This window comes from Dendrobates tinctorius, unplaced genomic scaffold (genome assembly GCF_039654945.1).
Source record: "Dendrobates tinctorius isolate UK_male_01 unplaced genomic scaffold, ASM3965494v1 ptg000135l, whole genome shotgun sequence".
NCBI lineage: Eukaryota > Metazoa > Chordata > Amphibia > Anura > Dendrobatidae > Dendrobates > Dendrobates tinctorius.
In genome coordinates, this window is record NW_027361803.1 from 6,780,784 (window position 1) to 6,800,131 (window position 19,348).

The 19,348-nt window shown below is 45.8% G+C and overlaps 1 protein-coding gene across 6 annotated transcripts in view; it reads right to left on the bottom strand.

Moving 5' to 3' along the window:
* PDZD2 (PDZ domain containing 2) overlaps positions 1-19,348 on the bottom strand; it is a 328,957-nt gene that overhangs the window by 17,711 nt on the left and 291,898 nt on the right. For all 6 annotated transcript variants that reach the window (XM_073543881.1, XM_073543880.1, XM_073543885.1 and 3 more), the window contains 3 exons: positions 13,291-13,435; positions 7,354-10,366; positions 4,507-4,624 (listed from right to left, as the gene is read on the bottom strand). In XM_073543881.1, coding sequence (XP_073399982.1) covers positions 4,507-4,624; positions 7,354-10,366; positions 13,291-13,435 — 3,276 coding nt within the window. The remainder of the gene's footprint in view (positions 1-4,506; positions 4,625-7,353; positions 10,367-13,290; positions 13,436-19,348) is intronic.

The window sequence follows — 19,348 nt, forward strand, 5'->3', positions numbered from 1 at the left end:
CATAACAAAAACAAGCCAAATCCAACACACTACATAAACTCTGCAAATGTCCAAAGGATGACCTTGTGAAATAGAGATATCACATTTCAATGACATATACCACAAAGCTAAATATATTCATAAAATATGACCACTAAAAGCATTGCAAGTATGTAAAAATAACAAAGAGAAATAAAAAAAGGCAAAATGGCTAAAAGAAACGATTTAAGAAAAATGTAAAAGACAGATATGAGGCAAATAATTAAACCTACAAAAAGAGTTTACATTTTAGACCAGTATTCTGTGAACAAGTGAACCCAAAGCGATACTTATGTCGGGCGGCCAATCATAAGGTTAATGTCAGCTCTGTTCTCTGATTTTCATCTCAACCATGAACCCACAGCAAAAGTATAAGGTCCCACTGTACAAGTCCAGACAACAGGAGATTGTATTAAGTACAATTAGTAACCCGACTCCCACCATAAACCTCCGGATAATGCAAGCTGAAAAGCAGACTGTAAACCACAAACGAGTTAAATTATTATGTAGCGATACAGAGAGATTTACTGGGCCCGGACATTATAATCTACCGGGTGTGGAGTTTTCAACATGAACATAAAAGAAACCAAAATGAGAGTATATCTAAAGTAAATATGAAGTGATCCCCAGTCATGGGTCAGGCATAGGGTACGTTCCCATCGCGGTCCCACATCACCTCTTTTTATATAAACATATCCCAAAATCCTAATGTACTGCTTTTCATGAATCAGGGCACAGACTTTTCATACTGCAGATTCAATAAGTAATACCTTGAGAAAACAAGGCTAGAGAGGATATCTAATTATCCCGAGGTCCAATCCAGACTGGTATTAAATACAGAAGGAGTTAACAAAGCTTTGATGGGGATTTGACTGTTATTCAATAATGAATCCCCCAAATCCTTTCATAATCAGGTAATTCTACATCTTTTTTTCTTCTATGGGAACTGCTGAAGTTGGATGCATATTACAAAGGTGTTGTCTGTGGTGTGGCAACCTCTTTAAAGTAAAAAAAAAGTCCTCTTTATGAACTCCTTATGCCTCCTTTCATATGTCCTATCCCTTTTCTTCCTTTCCTGCATTTGACTGTGTTTCTCATATCCATAAATTTTATTAGTTTACATCTAGATTCTCTACCCAAGTATAGGGTCTCTAGAAGTAATAGTAAAGTATGTTGATATATGGATGGTCATAAAGACAAACGGATTCCTCTTATGGAGCATATAGAAAACATTGAGGAAGGACTCTGCAGCAAGCTGTCCAGAGACCAAACGCCACCTCCCTTGTGATGACCCCCCATCCCGCATTACATATTGAAGCATAAACGTACAGACAACCCCACGGCCTGGATCCAACATCATATTAACACCTTGTTAAATTCATTAACTGTTTCTATAAGTGACCTGACATATGTTCACAATGTGTTATTAATGACCCATCTATTACACAGAAACTCGCATTTTGAGATTTGTGGTTGCCCCTGACTAAGCAAGAAGGCATTGAACTACATGAAAATAGTTTGGAAGTCTGATCCTAGCCAGATCGTCCACAACGTTCTCAGCGCGGCCAACTCTGCGAAACACAAGTTCCAACTTGGACCTCAACTATGTCCCTGCAGTCCATGCCAGACAGGCATCCACAGGTCCAAACCATAAAACGTCTCACATCTCCTCACCGGGAGCCTCTAACAGAATTCCTGACCATCAGACGTTGGCTGCCCTGCTGGTGACTCCACTCTAGATGCTTGGTGCCCTTTCTAGGACCAATCACAGACTTAAAGACTAAAAAAGAAAAGAGTCTTTAAAAAAAAAAAAGCAAATGATGAATTGGACCTTTTGTGTTTTGATTCTACAGGGTGGGCCATTTATATGGATACACCTAAATAAAATGGTAATGATTGGTGATATCAACTTCCTGTTTGTGGCACATTAGTATATGGGAGGGGGAAAACTTTTCAAGATGGGTGGTGACCATGGCGGCCATTTTGAAGTCGGCCATTTTGGATTCAATTTTATTTTTTCCAATGGGAAGAGGGTCATGTGACACATCAAACGTATTGAGAATTTCACAAGAAAAACAATGGTGTGCTTGGTTTTAACGTAACTTTATTCTTTCATGAGTTATTTACAAGTTTCTCTTTGTTTACAGCCATTGACATTGTCTTGTCTGTATAGAGTCCGCCATATTGGAGCTCACCTTTCTTTCTTGTATTGATTGTATAGTTATGCCGCCAAACTTTTACAGAACAGAAACAGGGACAAAGTCTTATCTGTGAATATAATATAGTGTTGCTATCCTGCCTTATCACGTCCTCCAACAGTGCAATACAGCGGTCATCAAATCCCTTCCCCTCTGCTGCCCCTGCCCCAGTCTACACAGCAAAGCTGACAATGGCCAATATAAAAGTTAGAATCATTTAAGACTAATTTTCTATATGTCACTACATTTAAACCACCATCATTTTAGGAGGGTATTGTAGCCTACAAAATTATCACTTATTCATTGGATAATTGATAAGAATATGGTCAATGTCAGATATTAGTCAACCAATAGAATGAAGAATTTTGTCCCCAATTTTTCCCTGGCTCTGCCCTGACCACAAGACTCCAGCCGGGGGAAGCTCATCCAATCACGCTAGCGAGTGATTAGCGGTCCCTGTCACTCCCAGAGGTAATTTCCGGAGGGCAGTGGGGCAGACTGCTCCATTCAACTCCTCTTTGTGGCAGATTTGCTGCCAATGAATAAGAGGGGACATAAGTTCCCCATTCATGTTATCGGTGGGGGATCCACTGGGGAGGTGATAATTTTTAGACCCCTTTATAATGGCCTCTTTCTGGATCCAGCAGTGTCAATTACATTTCTTACTGCTCCATTCCAGTTTCTAGTTAATATAAGTCCCAGACAAATAGAAAACAGATATAGTAATAGCCGATTGCCTCCCAAGGACCGAATGTACTTCATGCTTGATGGACCGGTGAGGGTCAGTAATTTCCAGAGCCCGAGTGTAGAATAAGTGGGCTTTAGGTATTAGCTCCCTATAATGTCTGCAGAGACTCTGCGCCTCGCCGTTTATCAATTATTTGCACGTTAACAAATTCCAGAACTGAGAAAACTTTTGGCAGCTTCTCCCAAGATCAACAGATTTCTTACAATATTAGACAAGCCAAATAAATTGTGAAATACCTTACCACCCAGACATCTTCACGAACTTGTGTCAACTCAGAAAACGCGTTACATATGGTACAGAAAAAGAAACAAAAACACTCACACACTCAGCTATTTCATCTAATCTGAGCATAAAAAAAGCAATTAGGATATTTTTACAACCGCAAAACTAAAGACGGTGAAATCAACCTAAGTAAACAGTAGACACCCCGAACCACAAATATGCATGATAACTTCACTAGTGGTGCGAGCGCCCACCAGACTGAAGACGAGGCAGGGATTGCGTTTCGTACTCTATTCCCTTCCCGGAACATTTCCAAAAACACATTAGTAGAGTTGTCTAGTTTATAAAAACCTATTTTTGACACTCGGTTCGGCAGCTCTGAGGTCACAAATCAGGATCCACATCTATTACCCAGATGGGAAAGAGGCTACAAAAAAAAGTTATCAGCTGCTCTGGAGGACCCAATACATCCACGTATTACATAGACTATGTAATATTTCTTTTCACCTGCGGGAGCACTGTAGGGAAATGTAACCCTCCAAAAAATTAAAGCTGATCACTTGGGGGTTCACATCTAAGTATGGATGTTACGGTTATATGAGGAGTCCCATTGTGATATTGTAACAATGGTATCCAACCTCATTTTTTTTTTGTCTGAAGACAATAACTGCAAGGTAAGATTTTTGGGAAAAGTTTCCAAACTACAAAAAAAAAAAACCTGACTGCATTTCACAATGTTGCATTGAACCCATACACAGGACCAGTCACTTGCCCTAAATGCTGATGTTCTCCTGAATCTGGCGTTGTTGATTTTGTTTCTTCCTGAGATATGACCCCTTCTCCTCAAGGTTCATAACTCTGTCTTGTTAGCCAAGGGGGTCCTCAAGAAGTCTACCAGAGAAGAGTTGAGGGTGACGCCCAGTTGATTAAAATGACACCCGTGGGTATCCCTGCTTCCTCTTCCAACACGGGATCTCACTTGACCACTGCAGCCATTCAGTAGCCATTGATTGTCTGCAGTGGTCACATACCATCGGAGCCAATAGATGCTGTTTTTTTCTGGCTCAAACAGCATGTGACCACTGCAGTCAATCAGTAGCCACTGACTGGCTGCAGTGGTCATGTAACATCCCCCCACCAGAAGTGGGTGCGTGAAGACTGGTGGAGACCTGGACAGCAGTACTGCAGAGTGCTGCTTTATTTCATCTTAAGACCACCATGCAAGCCTTTCCTTTAAGGTATAGCGAACCTTCACAGAAATTCAGGAAAAGGTTTATTTTCAATATTATGTGCAGTAGGAGTAAAACAGTCTTCGCTCACCTCAACTTGCGTTTTCGCCTCTTGCATCAGGGCGATAATATCGGATTTGGATTCGACAGAAGTCAAAACAGCCTGGAGCTTTTGTTGGTCCCTGGTGGAGACGATGAGCTGATCCAAGCTAAACACAAACAGATCATTAGACGGAACGACAACCTGGCACAGACATCACATTGCCAGAGACTTTCCATGATCAGATCTCAGGAATGATTTACCTGGATCTTGTCTGGGCAAGTGATATTCATTTGTGCTTTTTTGAAGCAGAGAAACTGAAATGTCACGGGGTTATTTGCAAATGTGATTGGAAACATTTGGAATCGGGTCTTTGATGATCGGTCCAAATTCAAACGACTCAGTTATGGTTGTGAAATCTGTGTAAATTCTTATTTTTGTAAAGTTTTTCTAACTTTTATTAGTTTTGGGAAAATAATTACGGTAAGTAGGTCTTTCTTGAGATAGAAGCAGAGGACACCAATAAAGGGATAAAACCACTTGGCAAGTAAGAAAGAGAACTAATGGTTGCCTGTCTGTATTTCCGGTATAAGGGGTAACATTTCTCCTTATGGAGAGTGACATACCAGTTCTGGCATGCCAAGGTAAGGAGGCTTATTCGCCATGGAATGCTCCCCTGGGAAGAGGACTGAACTGTGCCACCTGTTGGAAGCAGCGATCCAACAAGTCAATATTGACCCTTTAACGAGCCTTGAAATGGGACTTCGGACAAAAGCCAAATCAGAATCTCAATTTACAGACACATTGTTTTGGGTTATTGGCCCTCGTTAGTACAAAGTATGAGAACTGATTAGGCTAGGTGAGAGGCTCTGGACTGAGGTTTAAAGCAATTTGGGTTACCTTGGCATGCCAGAGCCGGTATGTCACTCTCCACAAGAGGAATGTCACCCGTTAGACCTCAGACCACAGCCTCTCTCCTAGCCAAATAAGTTCTCATACCTTGCACTGATGAGGGGCAATACCCAGAAACAGTGTCTGCAAATTGAGATTCTGATTTGGCGTTTGTCCCAAGTCCCATTTCAAGGCTCATTAAAGGGTCAATAGTGACTTGTAGGATTGATTCTTCCAACAGGTGGCGCTATAGAGTTCAAGTCCTCTTCCGCTCTGAAGAGGCAATTTACATGTCCGCATTTCACCAAATTTCATGCATGCTAATTAGAGGAGAATCACTAAGACATGATTTCTCAATTAAGATTTTTTTTATATCCTCGAATTAAAGGTTCATACATAGGGTACAGAGGTTTGATCAGACCCCACAGGAAGACACATGGAGTATACATATGACAAGACATGAGCAAATCAATTTTGGCGTTTTCGCTGAGCCCGGCGAATTAGAACAATTTGTGATTTGGGTGAATTTTACACGTTTCAGAAGATTGCATCTGCCAGAGAAAGCCTTGCAGCTAAACACATCACATGTTATAGCATAGCCAATCAGGGTAACGCTCAAGAGTGTATAAAAGCAGAGGCAGGGAATGCAGCAGACATTTTGGGATGAATCTGGATAGGGAAAAAAAAGAGCTCAGCCATAAAGTTAGGGAGATGGATCTATAAAACACTGATTAAGCTACATATTAGAACATTTACCACCCATTTCCACCTAGCCATGTATGTTGACGTCACTTTGACATTAATAACAGAGTTGGTGCAAACAGATTTGAACGTCACATTACATCAGCTACGACAGTGGTTTGCGGTCACCAGATGGGATAGTGAGAACCCTCTTACCTGACAACTATCGTGGTTCTCCTTTTGATTATCCCACCTGTTGCGGTGTGATGCACATATGACCTCACAGCAGAGAAACTACTATGGAAGTTGCCAGGTAAGAGACGGTACTTCCTCTACCGATCAGCGGCTACAGACTACCGTCATGGCGGATTGAATGAGATTTGCAAATAAATTCATACCAACTCTTATTACTAAGGCTGCGTGTGTGCTAAAGAGCTTGAAACAAGTTGGACACAGTCCTAGGAGACACTAGAGTGTTACAGACATCTGGACGCTTTGCAAAACTATTGCTTTTTTTTTTTTTAGCAACTTTAAAAAGTTTCAGCTTTGATGTGGACAGATAAGAGAGTAACTAACTCCCCGTCAGACCATCATGAAGGCAGTCTGATGGATGGTCATTTAAACCATTCTGGAGCCAGCAATAGACAGTGCAACACAGAGGCTTTACAAGGAAAACAATGCAATTTTTTTTTTTTAATGAAACCCGACAGCAAAACTAGGTTTTAGACCCAGTCACATGAATTTAAGTAAAAAAAAAATTGTCCCGAAAGGAGGAAGACTCTTAAATTTTGAATAAATTGCAAACCATGAGCGACAATAAGGTTAATCCTACATGACCATACACCTTGCCTTATGATGGAGCCACTTAAAAGATTATATTGTGATTTAAAAAAAAAAAAAAAATGTAATATAAAATATTTTCAAAAAATATGTTTTTGTGAAAATCTGCAAAACTATGCAGTAAATTAGAAGCAGAGAGGTGGATCTGTGCATACTTTTAGGACAGACAGGTGTGCAGGGTGCGAGGTTCATACCCAGTCCGAGGGGTTTATCAATACATAGCTATGTACATTTACATCTCCATGCAAAAGTGTCATGAAAAAATTCCCTGACCTGAGGAAAACTCAACGATACATCCAGTTCCCTATATATAACTACATATTACCAAGCGTGTTTGCCATTCAGAAATTTTGGTAACCACTGCGATAGAAAAATATAACCCAGTACTGATTGTCACCATTGACCAAGAAATTCTTTGACCCACTGGATGATCTCCCATTCCTACCTAACACATATTTAGGATTCTCGAGTGCAGACATGTCTCACCTGACTGACCAGGATCTTCTTGTCAGCTCCCCGTCCTGCACCACTTCAACGTCATACCCAGAAGCTCCAAAACTATTGTCCCTAGAGCTTATTCGAGAGGACAATGCGTCGCTCCTTGAAGGCTTGATCTCAAGTTCTGTTTTATATTGCTGGGATTTGGATTCTACAGAGAAGTCCTCACTGCACAGCTTGTCGAGGTCTGGCATGCTTAGCGCTCTCAACTCCCGCAGCTTAGAACGAGACAAAGATGGACGTATATGGCTTGAAGTTGTCCTGCTTTTCCTAACCTGCACACCCTGTAGAGATGGCTCTATTTTTTCAGTCCTGGTTGGTTCAGGCAGTGGAACTTCCTTAACAGGGTCTACAGGCATTTTTTCGGTGTACGTTAAGGCCACACTTGATGGAGATTTTTTGATTTGTGCTGCTAAGGACACTTCACTTTGGTTGTCACTACAAGAACTTAAACTACGTCTCAGAACTTTTGTGTTGTCACTGGATTGTGAATGAAGTGTCACCGAACCAGAAGATCTTCTACTTAGCGGTGGTTTACAAGAAAACGGAGTGTTGTTGATTTCAATCACCTTCATGACACTTTTATCGAAATTTACAAGATTTTCAAACGACTTTATCCTTTGCTTGACGGTCAGAGATGAAACCGTTTCATGGGGCCAGTTAAGTTCATAATAATGGTTCCTCTTGATCGTTCTTAACACGTCGCTTCTTAAGGAGTTTTTCCCTTTGGAGTCTTGTCTCTCTAAAGTGGCTTTAGAAAAATCTTCAGTGATGCAGTCATCCATACTTTGATCTGACGTTGGAGAAACCAGATGATCATCCACAAGACTTTCCTTTCCATGCATCACGTCCAAGTCCATGACATTAGGGAGTTGTAAGGGCATGGAATAAGTTCTTGTCACGGATTTGGAACCACTAGGTGGTTTCTCCGTAAAGTTAGTCTCCGACTTGTGTTTGGGGGATTTGAAAACCAGAGCAAATTCCCTATTGTTGGAAACTTCACTTTTATTAAGAAAATTATTACATGAAATTTGTAGTCCGCTGCACAGCGAGGGTGATAATTTTACCTCCATGAATGTGCGTTGAATATCTTGGTTTTCCAGTTGTTCTTCGCTAAGTGCGTGAGAAGCAACATGTTGTGTCTCATTTTTTGAAGGTCCATTTAGGCTTCTTGATTTGCGGTCACCTAATGTGTCCATTTTCCTGGTGGGACTACTTGTGCTTGCTCCCTGAATCTTTTCTCCGTTTTCCAGACGTTTTTCCATATCTAAGCTAGAAATGTTTTCTAAAGAGCCATTTTCTTGGCGTCCAAGTGGACTTTTCTTTGCTCCTCTAAAGTTTGACTTTTCATTGGATGGAGTATTTGACTTGGGGCTTGAACAGGAATCTGCTTTAGACAAAGGCAGAGCATTTTTAAATTTTTGATCATTCTCATAAGTTTTGGAGTTTTTGGTTGCCGAGTCTTTGGGGGAAGAGGTGACATCTGTCATGGTGGACCTCTTAAGAAGAAGTTTAGGTGATGGTTGCGGAGATGATTTTCTGCAGTCATAACTTTCAGTCCTTGGTTTTCCTTGATCAGCATTTGGTTTGTTCCTGCTTTTAATGCAGAGACCTTTCAGTTTGGGTCCTGGTTTTGGTATCGGAGCACTAAGTATCTCATAGTTACTACCCAATGACCTCTTGTTTTCAAGATGAACTTTTGCAGCAGCATTATTATTTACCTTGTTTTCCACATTAGAGGCTTTTATTGCTAAGCTTTTGCTTGCTCTTGGCTCAGTTTTGCCCTTCAGGTCTTTATCATGTGTTGTAGGTGATTTGTTACGTTTGCTTGTAGACGGGGATTTGGTGACGCCAATGGATTCTTGAGAACAACCACTGGACCTTTTATTATCGTTTCTATCAGATGTTTTACTGTCCACAAGCGAGGACTCCATATCTAACGCACCGTGAGCTTTCATACAAAGCAGAGTGTTAGTGTCCATAGTATCACTACACGAAGGCACCTTTATACCACCATTTCTGATTAATTGCTTTCCAAGATCTTCTGCATTTAAGGCACAATGATCATTGAGTTCCTGAGTATCTATAAGAGTCCGATCTAGCATACTTCCAGGAACCTCTTGGTTTATGATAACAGATCCTTGACTAGAAGTTTGTAGACTACTGACAGAAGGAGACGCCGTATCCAGTTTCATATGTCTAGGTTCACTATTACTATGTACCGGCGGGTAAAACGGAGGTGTCCTCGAAATTTCAATATCATCTTTTTTATAACCACAACATATTTCAATTTGCTCCTCCTCAGAATCTGTGGTGTTCTGCGTTTCCGACACAAAAGACTGGTTCTGAAGGGATGAAATCATGTCACTCGTAGAATCGGAAGGAATTTCCAGTAAAGATTCGCTGTCGGAGTCATCGGCAGCTCCATACATGGAAGTTGAAATATCGATAGAGCTACTTTCAAATTTTTCGGAAAGTGAGAAATCTTCAGTCAAATTTCTACAGTAATTACTTAAACTGCTTTTATTAATAACTAGAGAGTTCTCTAAAGGAATGGAGTCCAAAACAGAAAATCCCAGGTGGGTGCCAATACCAGCCATCAGACTGGCAGAGTTCGTAGGCATACAAGATTGCTCTAGATGCGTTATGTCGCGTTGACATGAAATAACGTGTTCCGGAATCGTGCTACAATCTAAGCCATCAGCTTGGTTCAGCCTAATTTTAGTTTGAGGGACAGACCCTTCATCTTCTAACTCGTGAATAAACTCATCAATATTGGTGACGGGACTGCCACCACAGTGATCCGGCGAGGAGCAATACTTGACTTGGTGTTTATCCTCCTTTGTGGCCAGTTCAGAAGAAGATAACGTAGAATCAACCATCGGAAAGTCGTTCACAGTCTCGCATCCTTGGAATGTTTCCGTCGAGGTTAATTCTTTTTGGTCAGGTCTGCTTGTCTCTGCTCCTGTCGCCATGATAATGTGAGACAACCTGTCAACAGCTGAAAAAAAAAATCACAATTATGATCAACAGTTTCTGTCCCTATTTTTACATGTCCAACAATCGGTAGACAGAAAAGCATGTTTAATCACCACTGCTGAATTCCAAGGAAACTGCCAACAATATGGACTGTAGGAAACCAAACAGGAGGTTTTCCCCTCTAATTACAGCAGGACTCACATTCTGTAGATTTATCATCAACATTATTTTAGGGAAATTATGGCTCACATCTGATGTCAAAGCTCTCCACAATTATAGGGTTGAAAATTGAGATGGGAGAAAAAAAAAAAAAAGAAGAACGCAAAGTGGACTCGGCACATGACGATGCAAATACCATTTGATTTAGACAAAAAAAAAACAAAAACAGAAAGTCAACGCATAAAAAGTTAAAAGTTTCAAAAGTCATTTTATCGGATACTGGTTTGGAATCTAGACATGTCATTAGAAGATGGAGGAGCAGAATGTCCATCAACAATGTAGAAGCCAGGTCTCTGAAGAATCTACAGCCTTGCTTGTATATGTGGTTTATCTAAAATAGGGAGTACATAAGACACAGTCATCTGGGTGGCACCTATAAAAGAAAAAGTATCAAGATGCCATCTCAATGTGGACACATTCCCGGACAGGGTGTGAAGATGGTTACGGATGGTAAAGAGGTGAACATTTGTCACCAGCTAAGATGACAAATCTTAGTAATTCTTCACACAGTGACCACCTAATAAGGCGATTAGCTGTAGAAGAGATGCTGGAGGGGATGGATGGTGGCGCTGGAGGGGTTGGATGGTGGGGCTGGAAGGTGGCGCTGGAAGGTGGCACTGGAGGGACTGGAGGGTGGCGCTGGAGGGGCTGGAGGGTGGCGCTGGAAGGTGGCACTGGAGGGTGGCGCTGGAAGGTGGCACTGGAGGGTGGCGCTGGAAGGTGGCACTGGAGGGTGGCGCTGGAAGGTGGCACTGGAGGGACTTGAGGGTGGCGCTGGAGGGACTGGAGGGAGGCGCTGGAGGGAGGCGCTGGAGGGATTGGATGGTGGCGTTGGAGGGATTGGATGGAGGCGCTGGAGGGATTACATGGTGGGGCTGGAGGGATTGCATGGTGGCGCTGGAGGGATTGGATGGTGGGGCTGGAGGGATTGGATGGTGGGGCTGGAGGGATTGGATGGTGGGGCTGGAGGGATTGGATGGTGGCGCTGGAGGGAATGGATGGTGGCGCTGGAGGGAATGGATGGTGGCGCTGGAGGGAATGGATGGTGGCGCTGGAGGGAATGGATGGTGGCGCTGGAGGGAATGGATGGTGGCGCTGGAGGGAATGGATGGTGGCGCTGGAGGGAATGGATGGTGGCGCTGGAGGGGCTGGATGGAGGCGCTGGAGGGATTGGATAGAGACGCTGGAGGGGCTGGATGGAGGCGCTGGAGGGAATGGATGGTGGCGCTGGAGGGAATGGATGGTGGCGCTGGAGGGAATGGATGGTGGCGCTGGAGGGAATGGATGGTGGCGCTGGAGGGAATGGATGGTGGCGCTGGAGGGGCTGGATGGAGGCGCTGGAGGGCTTGGATAGAGACGCTGGAGGGGCTGGATGGAGGCGCTGGAGGGATTGCATGGTGGCGCTGGAGGGAATGGATGGTGGCACTGGAGGGAATGGATGGTGGCGCTGGAGGGAATGGATGGTGGCGCTGGAGGGAATGGATGGTGGCGCTGGAGGGACTGGATGACTGCTGAAAATGAAAAATTGCAAAAAGGAACTATTGATAAAAAATTAGCCTCTTTCTCCTAATCCAAATCCAGAAAGATCACATGAAAATCAGGCACATTCTCTCCTGATGCCCTCCATCTTTAGCAAAAAAACATTGACATTAAAATGCTTGAGGTTTTTCTCCCCGGCCCTTTCTTGACACCTATTTTTATTAATGATTATTTTAGCTGCTAGCAATTCTTTAATATTTTTGTTCTCGCTCCACCACAAAGAAAAATACTTGAAAAATCAGATTTCCATCCGCACTAAACCATTTTTATGTTTTTTTTTGTTAAATCAAGAATTACACCTCCAGCCAAGGCCGATAGCTGCGTACTAAATGCTTGATATGACCGGCCACAGGCAACTTAGTTTGGAGTAACAGAAAAATATCAGCTCATTTATAGACACCGCAGGTAATGATATTAAAGGGGTATTACCATCTCAAAGATCCTTTCCCAATATGCAGTAGGTATAATAATAATAATATTAAGCAAACACCTCCAATTAGAAATGTAGCTTAGTTCTTCTGATTAGTTATGTCACTTACCTCATGTGTAGGGCATTGCAGTAGCTTAGGTATCCATGGTTGCGACCAACTAACTGTCACTGTGTGAGTGGTCATAACCATGGATACCTAAGCTACTACACTGCCCTGCACATTGGGTAAGTGACAAAGTGAATCAGAAGAACTATACTACATTTATAATTGGAGGTATTTGCTAATATTATTATTATTGTAATACCTACTATACATTAATAGGATCTTGAATATGAAAATACCCACATAACTAAAGATTTAATGAAACCAGAAAAATGAACATTTATAGAGAGTTTTCCTTAAACAGGACAAGACCCTGGGAGAAGTTTAGTTTATGATCGGACTTTTCATTTTTTTTTTTTACACCCCTAGAATTCCTCATTTTCATTTTACACGAGACATCAAAGATGTTTATAAAATGAGGAATTTTCAAACATGTTAATCCAGAGTGATTACATGGCAGTACCTGCTGTAATAAGGTCTCACTCGAGATTTACCTACAGCAGTTTTCTCATCTCGGGAGCCATCACATGGTGCCGCCGGCTCCCGCCAGGATTTAGCTCACCAGCATGGATTGCATAGTTTCGCCGAGACTTACCGCTGCAAAAAAAAGGCTTTATGCATAGAAAGCACATAGGAATCATAGGCCGGGATCTACCTGATATCGGCTTGCGCACTTCCAACGTCACGGCTGAAGGTAAGCATTGGACAAAGTCGCAGGTTTCCTGATAAGACAAATCACTCACACGGATGCCATTAATAGACAGAATTTCATCTCCGGGAGCCAACTTTCCCATAGGTTCCTAAAGGGATAACAACATACAAAAGAATGGCTGCTTAATAATTATAACAGACATACCGGTGTGGGGAGGAGGACCCCCATACAGTGATTGGGCTAGAACCAGGGGGACCGCCATCAGGGTTGTTGAAGAAACCACATCAGGGGGATTACAAAGGGAGACATGCGACTGAAGTTGTCAGGGCAACAGGGGGCGGGGCGAGGGTAAAAGGAGCAGGGGACGCGCTGAGGTGGCAGTTGGAAGAGAGCCTGACAGGAGAGAGAGAGCCGTGTGGCAGGGGGAGGACTGTGGCAACTGACGGTGTGGGGAAGAGAGACAGGCAGGAGACTGTCAAAGGAAAATTTGAGACTGTCCGAAGAGCGGCGCATAAGAGACTCTTCCCGGGAGTCCCTCCCCGGATACATACAGATAAATTGATGCCCGCTGATTCCCTCCGTGCTGTGACAGGACCGGGATCTCAGGCAACCGCTGCGACGAGACAGCAATCCGGTATAGTGGCCAGGACACTGCCCCCCTGTCTTCTCCCACAGCTGCGACCCCGTCATTACCGACATCAGGGGACGCCACCTCGCTATAGGCGGCCGCAGAGCCCCTGTCCCGCTTACTGAGGGGACACTGAGCAGAGTTTGTTAAGATTTTATGTTTTTGGACTGCGTCATGACCTGGCTGGGGGACGAGCGCCTTTAAACGGACGCCTGGGAGATTTATCCCCCCGAACAGTTTCTTCAGGGCCTATTGCGCCCCACCATTCCAGCTTCTTCAGGGCCCATTGCGCCCCACCGTTCAGTTTCTTCAGGGCCTGTTGCGCCCCATCGTACTGGTTTCTTCAGGGCCCGTTGCGCCCCACCGACCAGTTTCTTCAAGGCCTGTTGCGCCCCAACGTTCCGGTTTCTTCAGGGCCCGTTGCGCCCCACCGTCCAGTCTCTTCAGGGCCTGCTGCGCCCCATCGTTCCGGTTCCTTCAGGGCCTGCTGCGCCCCACCGTTTTGGTTTCTTCAGGGCCGGACGAGCCCAAGTCCTTCCGTGAAATCTTGGATTACAAGGCAGCCACATCTGCAATCCCTGAGTGTTCGTGGACTCGAGCGACGCCCGGGAGGCTAAGTGCATTATAGAGTATAAGGACCCTTTTTGTTTTGAATGTTTGTTTTACGAGTCCCTGCGAGGACAAATAGGTGTTTCCCCTTTTGTTTCATCGAAGCAGTTTAGCCCTTGCGGCTTTAAACTTATAAAAGTATATTTCACCCCACATTCAGTCTCGTGTCTCGTCACTGCATCCTGTGAGCCTGCTCGAACCCTACACTTGGCGTAGTCGGCAGGATGCAGTCTCCGAGCGCGGACAGTGGTAGCCCCGAACATGGGGGAGCTGTAAGCTCTGTAAATAATGAGGGTCCCCGTACCAGCATCTCATTGGGGGCCATGTTGAACAACCTGCCTAGATTCTCTGGCTCAAATACTATGCTATGGAGCTGGACAGAGCGGATGAGGGGGCTTTTTCGGATGCACCCAATGACCCCTGACCTGGAAGCTGAAGTGGCACTCATGGCCCTAGACGGGGAGGTGCGGAGGTCAGTGATGTTGAAACCCCCGGGGCACCGCAACACTTTTGAAAAGGTGTTGCAGATAGTGGAACAGACCCACGGGGATCCCACTAATGTGGGAGAGTTAAGGACCCGACTGTTTAGCCGGATGCAGGCAGAAGGGGAGACGATTACTCAGTATATGAATGTACTCCAAGAGTTGCATACGGCTATTGAAAGAAAAGATGGGGTAGGGGTAGGACCTGTTGACATAACCCTACGTGACCTACTGGTGACTGGACTGCGAGATCCACTGATAAAGCAGGCTTTAAGGGAACGGATCAGAATGAATCCCCAAATCGACTTTTCAGAAGTGGGAAGTCAGGCACGGGTTCAGGAGCAAGAGCAGGGGATGGCGGTCCCCGTGGGGAAGGTCCGAGGTGTGGAGGCCTCCTCGAACACAGTTGAGGAACCTCAATGGGTGGAGGAGATGAAGCGTGAATTGAAAAATATAAAGAGCGAGTTGGCTGAAGTAAAGAGAAGAACCGAACCGGAGACTGGACGACCCAGTGCTTATCCCGGTCCCTGGGGGTCACGCTCTCCGCGAGGTGGTCAATCTCTACCGGCCCGGTGTTATGAGTGTGGAGAACCAGGCCACTTCGCCCGAGAGTGTCCGCGGCGTGGGAGATACCCACCCCGGCGGCCATTAAAACTAAAGGGCTCCGGGCTGGGGGGACGCCGCTCGGAGCCGAAAACCACAACTAGGGGTGGTGGAAGTCCCAAAGATTTGGTAGCAAAGTGTCCTGAAGTTTGGGCAGAAGTAGAGGGCCGGGCCGTCCGGTGTCTGGTAGACACGGGGTCACAAGTAACCACTATGCCCGCATCGTACTTTCAACAAAACTTTCCGGAGGCAGCAAGGCCTCAGTGGGGGCCCATGATTAGACTAGTAGCCGCCAACCAACTGCCGGTTCCGGTTGCCGGGGTAGTGTGGGTGCAGGTGACGTTGTGCGGTAAACCCCTCGGCCGCAGAGGGGTGGTGCTGACTCAAGGAGAAGCTGATCAACGACACCCCGTCACCCTAGGCATGAATATTTTAAAAGAGTTTGGTAACCTGTTGCTTAATGATCCCACACAAAGGACACTGAAGCAGTGGGGTTCTCGCACAGCTCAGGGACAGGTATTCCAGCAGCTGGTGCGAGGTGCGCGGGTGCATCGGGACTGCCAGGAGGGTGAGGCTCTGGGCAAGGTCATCGCGACAGCGGCACCCCTGCTTGTGCTGCCTCCTGGACAGACAGTGGTGGCCCTGCCAATTCGGGCCCCGATACCTTTGGAAGGCGTAGAGGTACAGGTGGAGCCGTGTCACTCAGAGCACTTACCTCCTGGCATACTGGTGGCCCGTTCCCTCGCTACGGTGCGAAAAGGAACCGCCCTGGTCCGCTGGGTTAACCTTGAAGACCGAGATATCATTCTGAAAGCACGGACTGTACTGGCCAAACTAGTAAAGCCTCTAAAAGAAGTGCTGCCCGCTGCTGCGGTTCAATTACGAGTACACCCCGAGGATCCCGGGGAGGTAACAATACGAACCCTACAGGCCCACGAAGTCTCGACACAAGAGAAGGGCCGAAATATTTTGGAGCAGATGCGGGCCGAGCTTTCTGGACTAACTGCGGCCCAACTTTCACAAGTAAAAGCATTGCTGGGACAGTACCATGAAGTATTTGCTAGTCATGAGGACGACTTTGGGTGTACCACCGCCATCACTCATGAGATCCCCACAGCAGGAGCGGCCCCTATCCGAGAACGATATCGACAGATCCCGCCACAACTCTATCAGGAGGTGAAAACTTTGCTGGCTCAGATGCTACAAAAAGGGGTGATACGGGAAAGTCAAAGCCCTTGGGCGGCCCCCATCGTGTTGGTTCGGAAGAAAGATGGTACACTACGATTCTGTGTGGATTATCGTAAATTGAATGCTTGCACTATTAAAGACTCATACCCACTGCCCCGCATAGAAGAATCTCTGTCTGCATTGGGTAAAGCAACATATTTTTCGACCCTGGACTTGGCCAGTGGGTACTGGCAGGTGCCTATGTCAGAAGAGGACAGAGCTAAGACGGCGTTCATAGTGCCCATGGGACTGTTTGAGTTTAATCGAATGCCATTCGGGCTGGCCAACGCCCCCGGGTCATTTCAGCGATTGATGGAGCGATGTCTAGGGGATCTCAATTTTGAGGCCACGTTGATCTACCTGGACGACATCATCGTCTATGCCGCCTCCTTTGAGGACCACCTGAAGCGGTTGGGACAGGTACTCAGCCGGCTGCAAAAGTACGGGTTGAAGGTGAAGCCTCAGAAATGTCACCTATTTCGCTCTCAGATTGAGTATCTGGGTCATGTCGTTTCGGCAGAAGGTGTGAGGCCATCCCGGGAGAAGATTGCTGCTATCCAGGAATGGCCTACCCCCGAGACGGTGAAAGACGTGCGGGCTTTTCTGGGGTTAGCTGGATATTACCGTTGTTTCGTAAAGAATTTTGCATGTCGAGCTCGAGCCCTACATGACCTGCTGAAGGGGGCTCCCGCTGGGGCCAATGGGCGGAAAATCCAGTGGCAACACCCTCAGGAAGAGGCCTTCCGAGATCTCAAGGCTGCACTCTCGGATGCCCCAGTGTTGGCTTATGCGGATTTTTCTCAGCCGTTCATCCTGCACACTGACGGGAGTCTTCACGGCCTAGGAGCTGTGTTGTCACAAGTTCAGGATGGCCGGGAAAGGGTGATCGCATATGGAAGCCGTTCACTCCATGACTCCGAGCGTAACCCTGACAATTACAGCTCTTTTAAGCTCGAGCTCCTCGCAGTGGTGTGGGCTATGACGGAGAGATTCGCAGAGTACCTAGCGGGCTCCGAGGTGGTAGTGCGAACTGACAATAACCCACTGGCTCATTTGGAAAACGCCAAGTTGGGGGCTTTGGAGCAGCGATGGGTGGCCCGAATGGCGAAGTACAATTACAAGATTATTTACAAAAGAGGGGCCGAGAATGTTCATGCAGATGCTCTCTCTAGGATTCGACATACAACTCCTGGACAGAATCGAGACGAAGAATTAGAAGGAGAGGAAATACCGTTCGCTCTTACCGCTGCCGTGCTCACCAATGTTGATGCAAAAGTATCTTCCCCAGAGGCCCACAGGGGCATCCTGGAACAATCTCGTAATAAGTGGATACAACAGCAACAAGAAGATGAAGAAGTTGGACTTCTCCAGAAATGGGTCGCTGCTGGTCAATTACCCACTGACACTCAACGACAAGCTTTGACCCAAGACCTGTCGCTGATGCTGCGACAATGGGAGAGACTGATTATCCGAAGGGGATTACTGTACCGTAAGATCACTTCGCAAACAACCTCAACGACTGTTTGGCAGGTGGTTACGCCCGGAGCTCAACTACACGAACTGGCTCGAGAGGCTCACGAAAAAGGGGCCCACTTTGGAGTCAAAAAGACTTTGCAATGGTTACAACAGAAAGTTTATCACCCACGCTTGTCGGCTGTTGTGGACGAAGTTTGTCGTACTTGCCGCTTATGTGAATTGGCCAAACCGCCTGCTCAGAGGGCCGCAACACAGACGATTGTGACTTCAGAACCCTTGGAGCTCTTGACGGTGGATTATCTGCACATTGGTCCCGCATTCCAGGGATACGAACACTGCCTCGTCATGGTGGATCATTTCACTAAATTCGCTGTGGTCACCCCTACTCGAGACCAGACCGCGGAGTCAGCCGCCTCCGCAATTTGCAGAAATTTTATACAAGTGTACGGCTGTCCTCAACGCATACATTCCGACCAGGGAGCATGTTTTTTGGGGAAAGTTATGGAGGAACTACATCATCTTTATGGGATTGATAAATCCCGGACCACACCATATCACCCGCAAGGGAATGGGGCTTGTGAGCGATTTAATCGGACATTGATTCAAATGCTACGCACTCTGGAGAGTGACAAGAAAGCTCGTTGGCCTGAATATGTTTCTGAATTAGTGTGGGTTTATAATAATCGGGTACATCGAGTAACGGGCTATACTCCTTATTTCCTGCTGTTCGGACGAGAGGGTAAAGGGATCACGGAGGTAGAGTTGGACCCCGAAGAGCCTCGGCCCTGGACCGGAGTGTCGTCTTGGGTCCGAAATCATCGCCACAGGTTGCAAACTCTTCACCGAATTGTACATACCAAACTTCAAGACTGGGAACACCCCGGGAAGAATACAACCTCCCCTCCCCATCTCCAAAGCGGGGACCGTGTGCTTGTACTAGATCAATGCCCCCAGAATAAACTGGAGTCACGTTGGGAAGAGAGTCCTTATCGGGTACTACGCCGTATCCATTCAGAAGGACCTGTGTACGAAATAC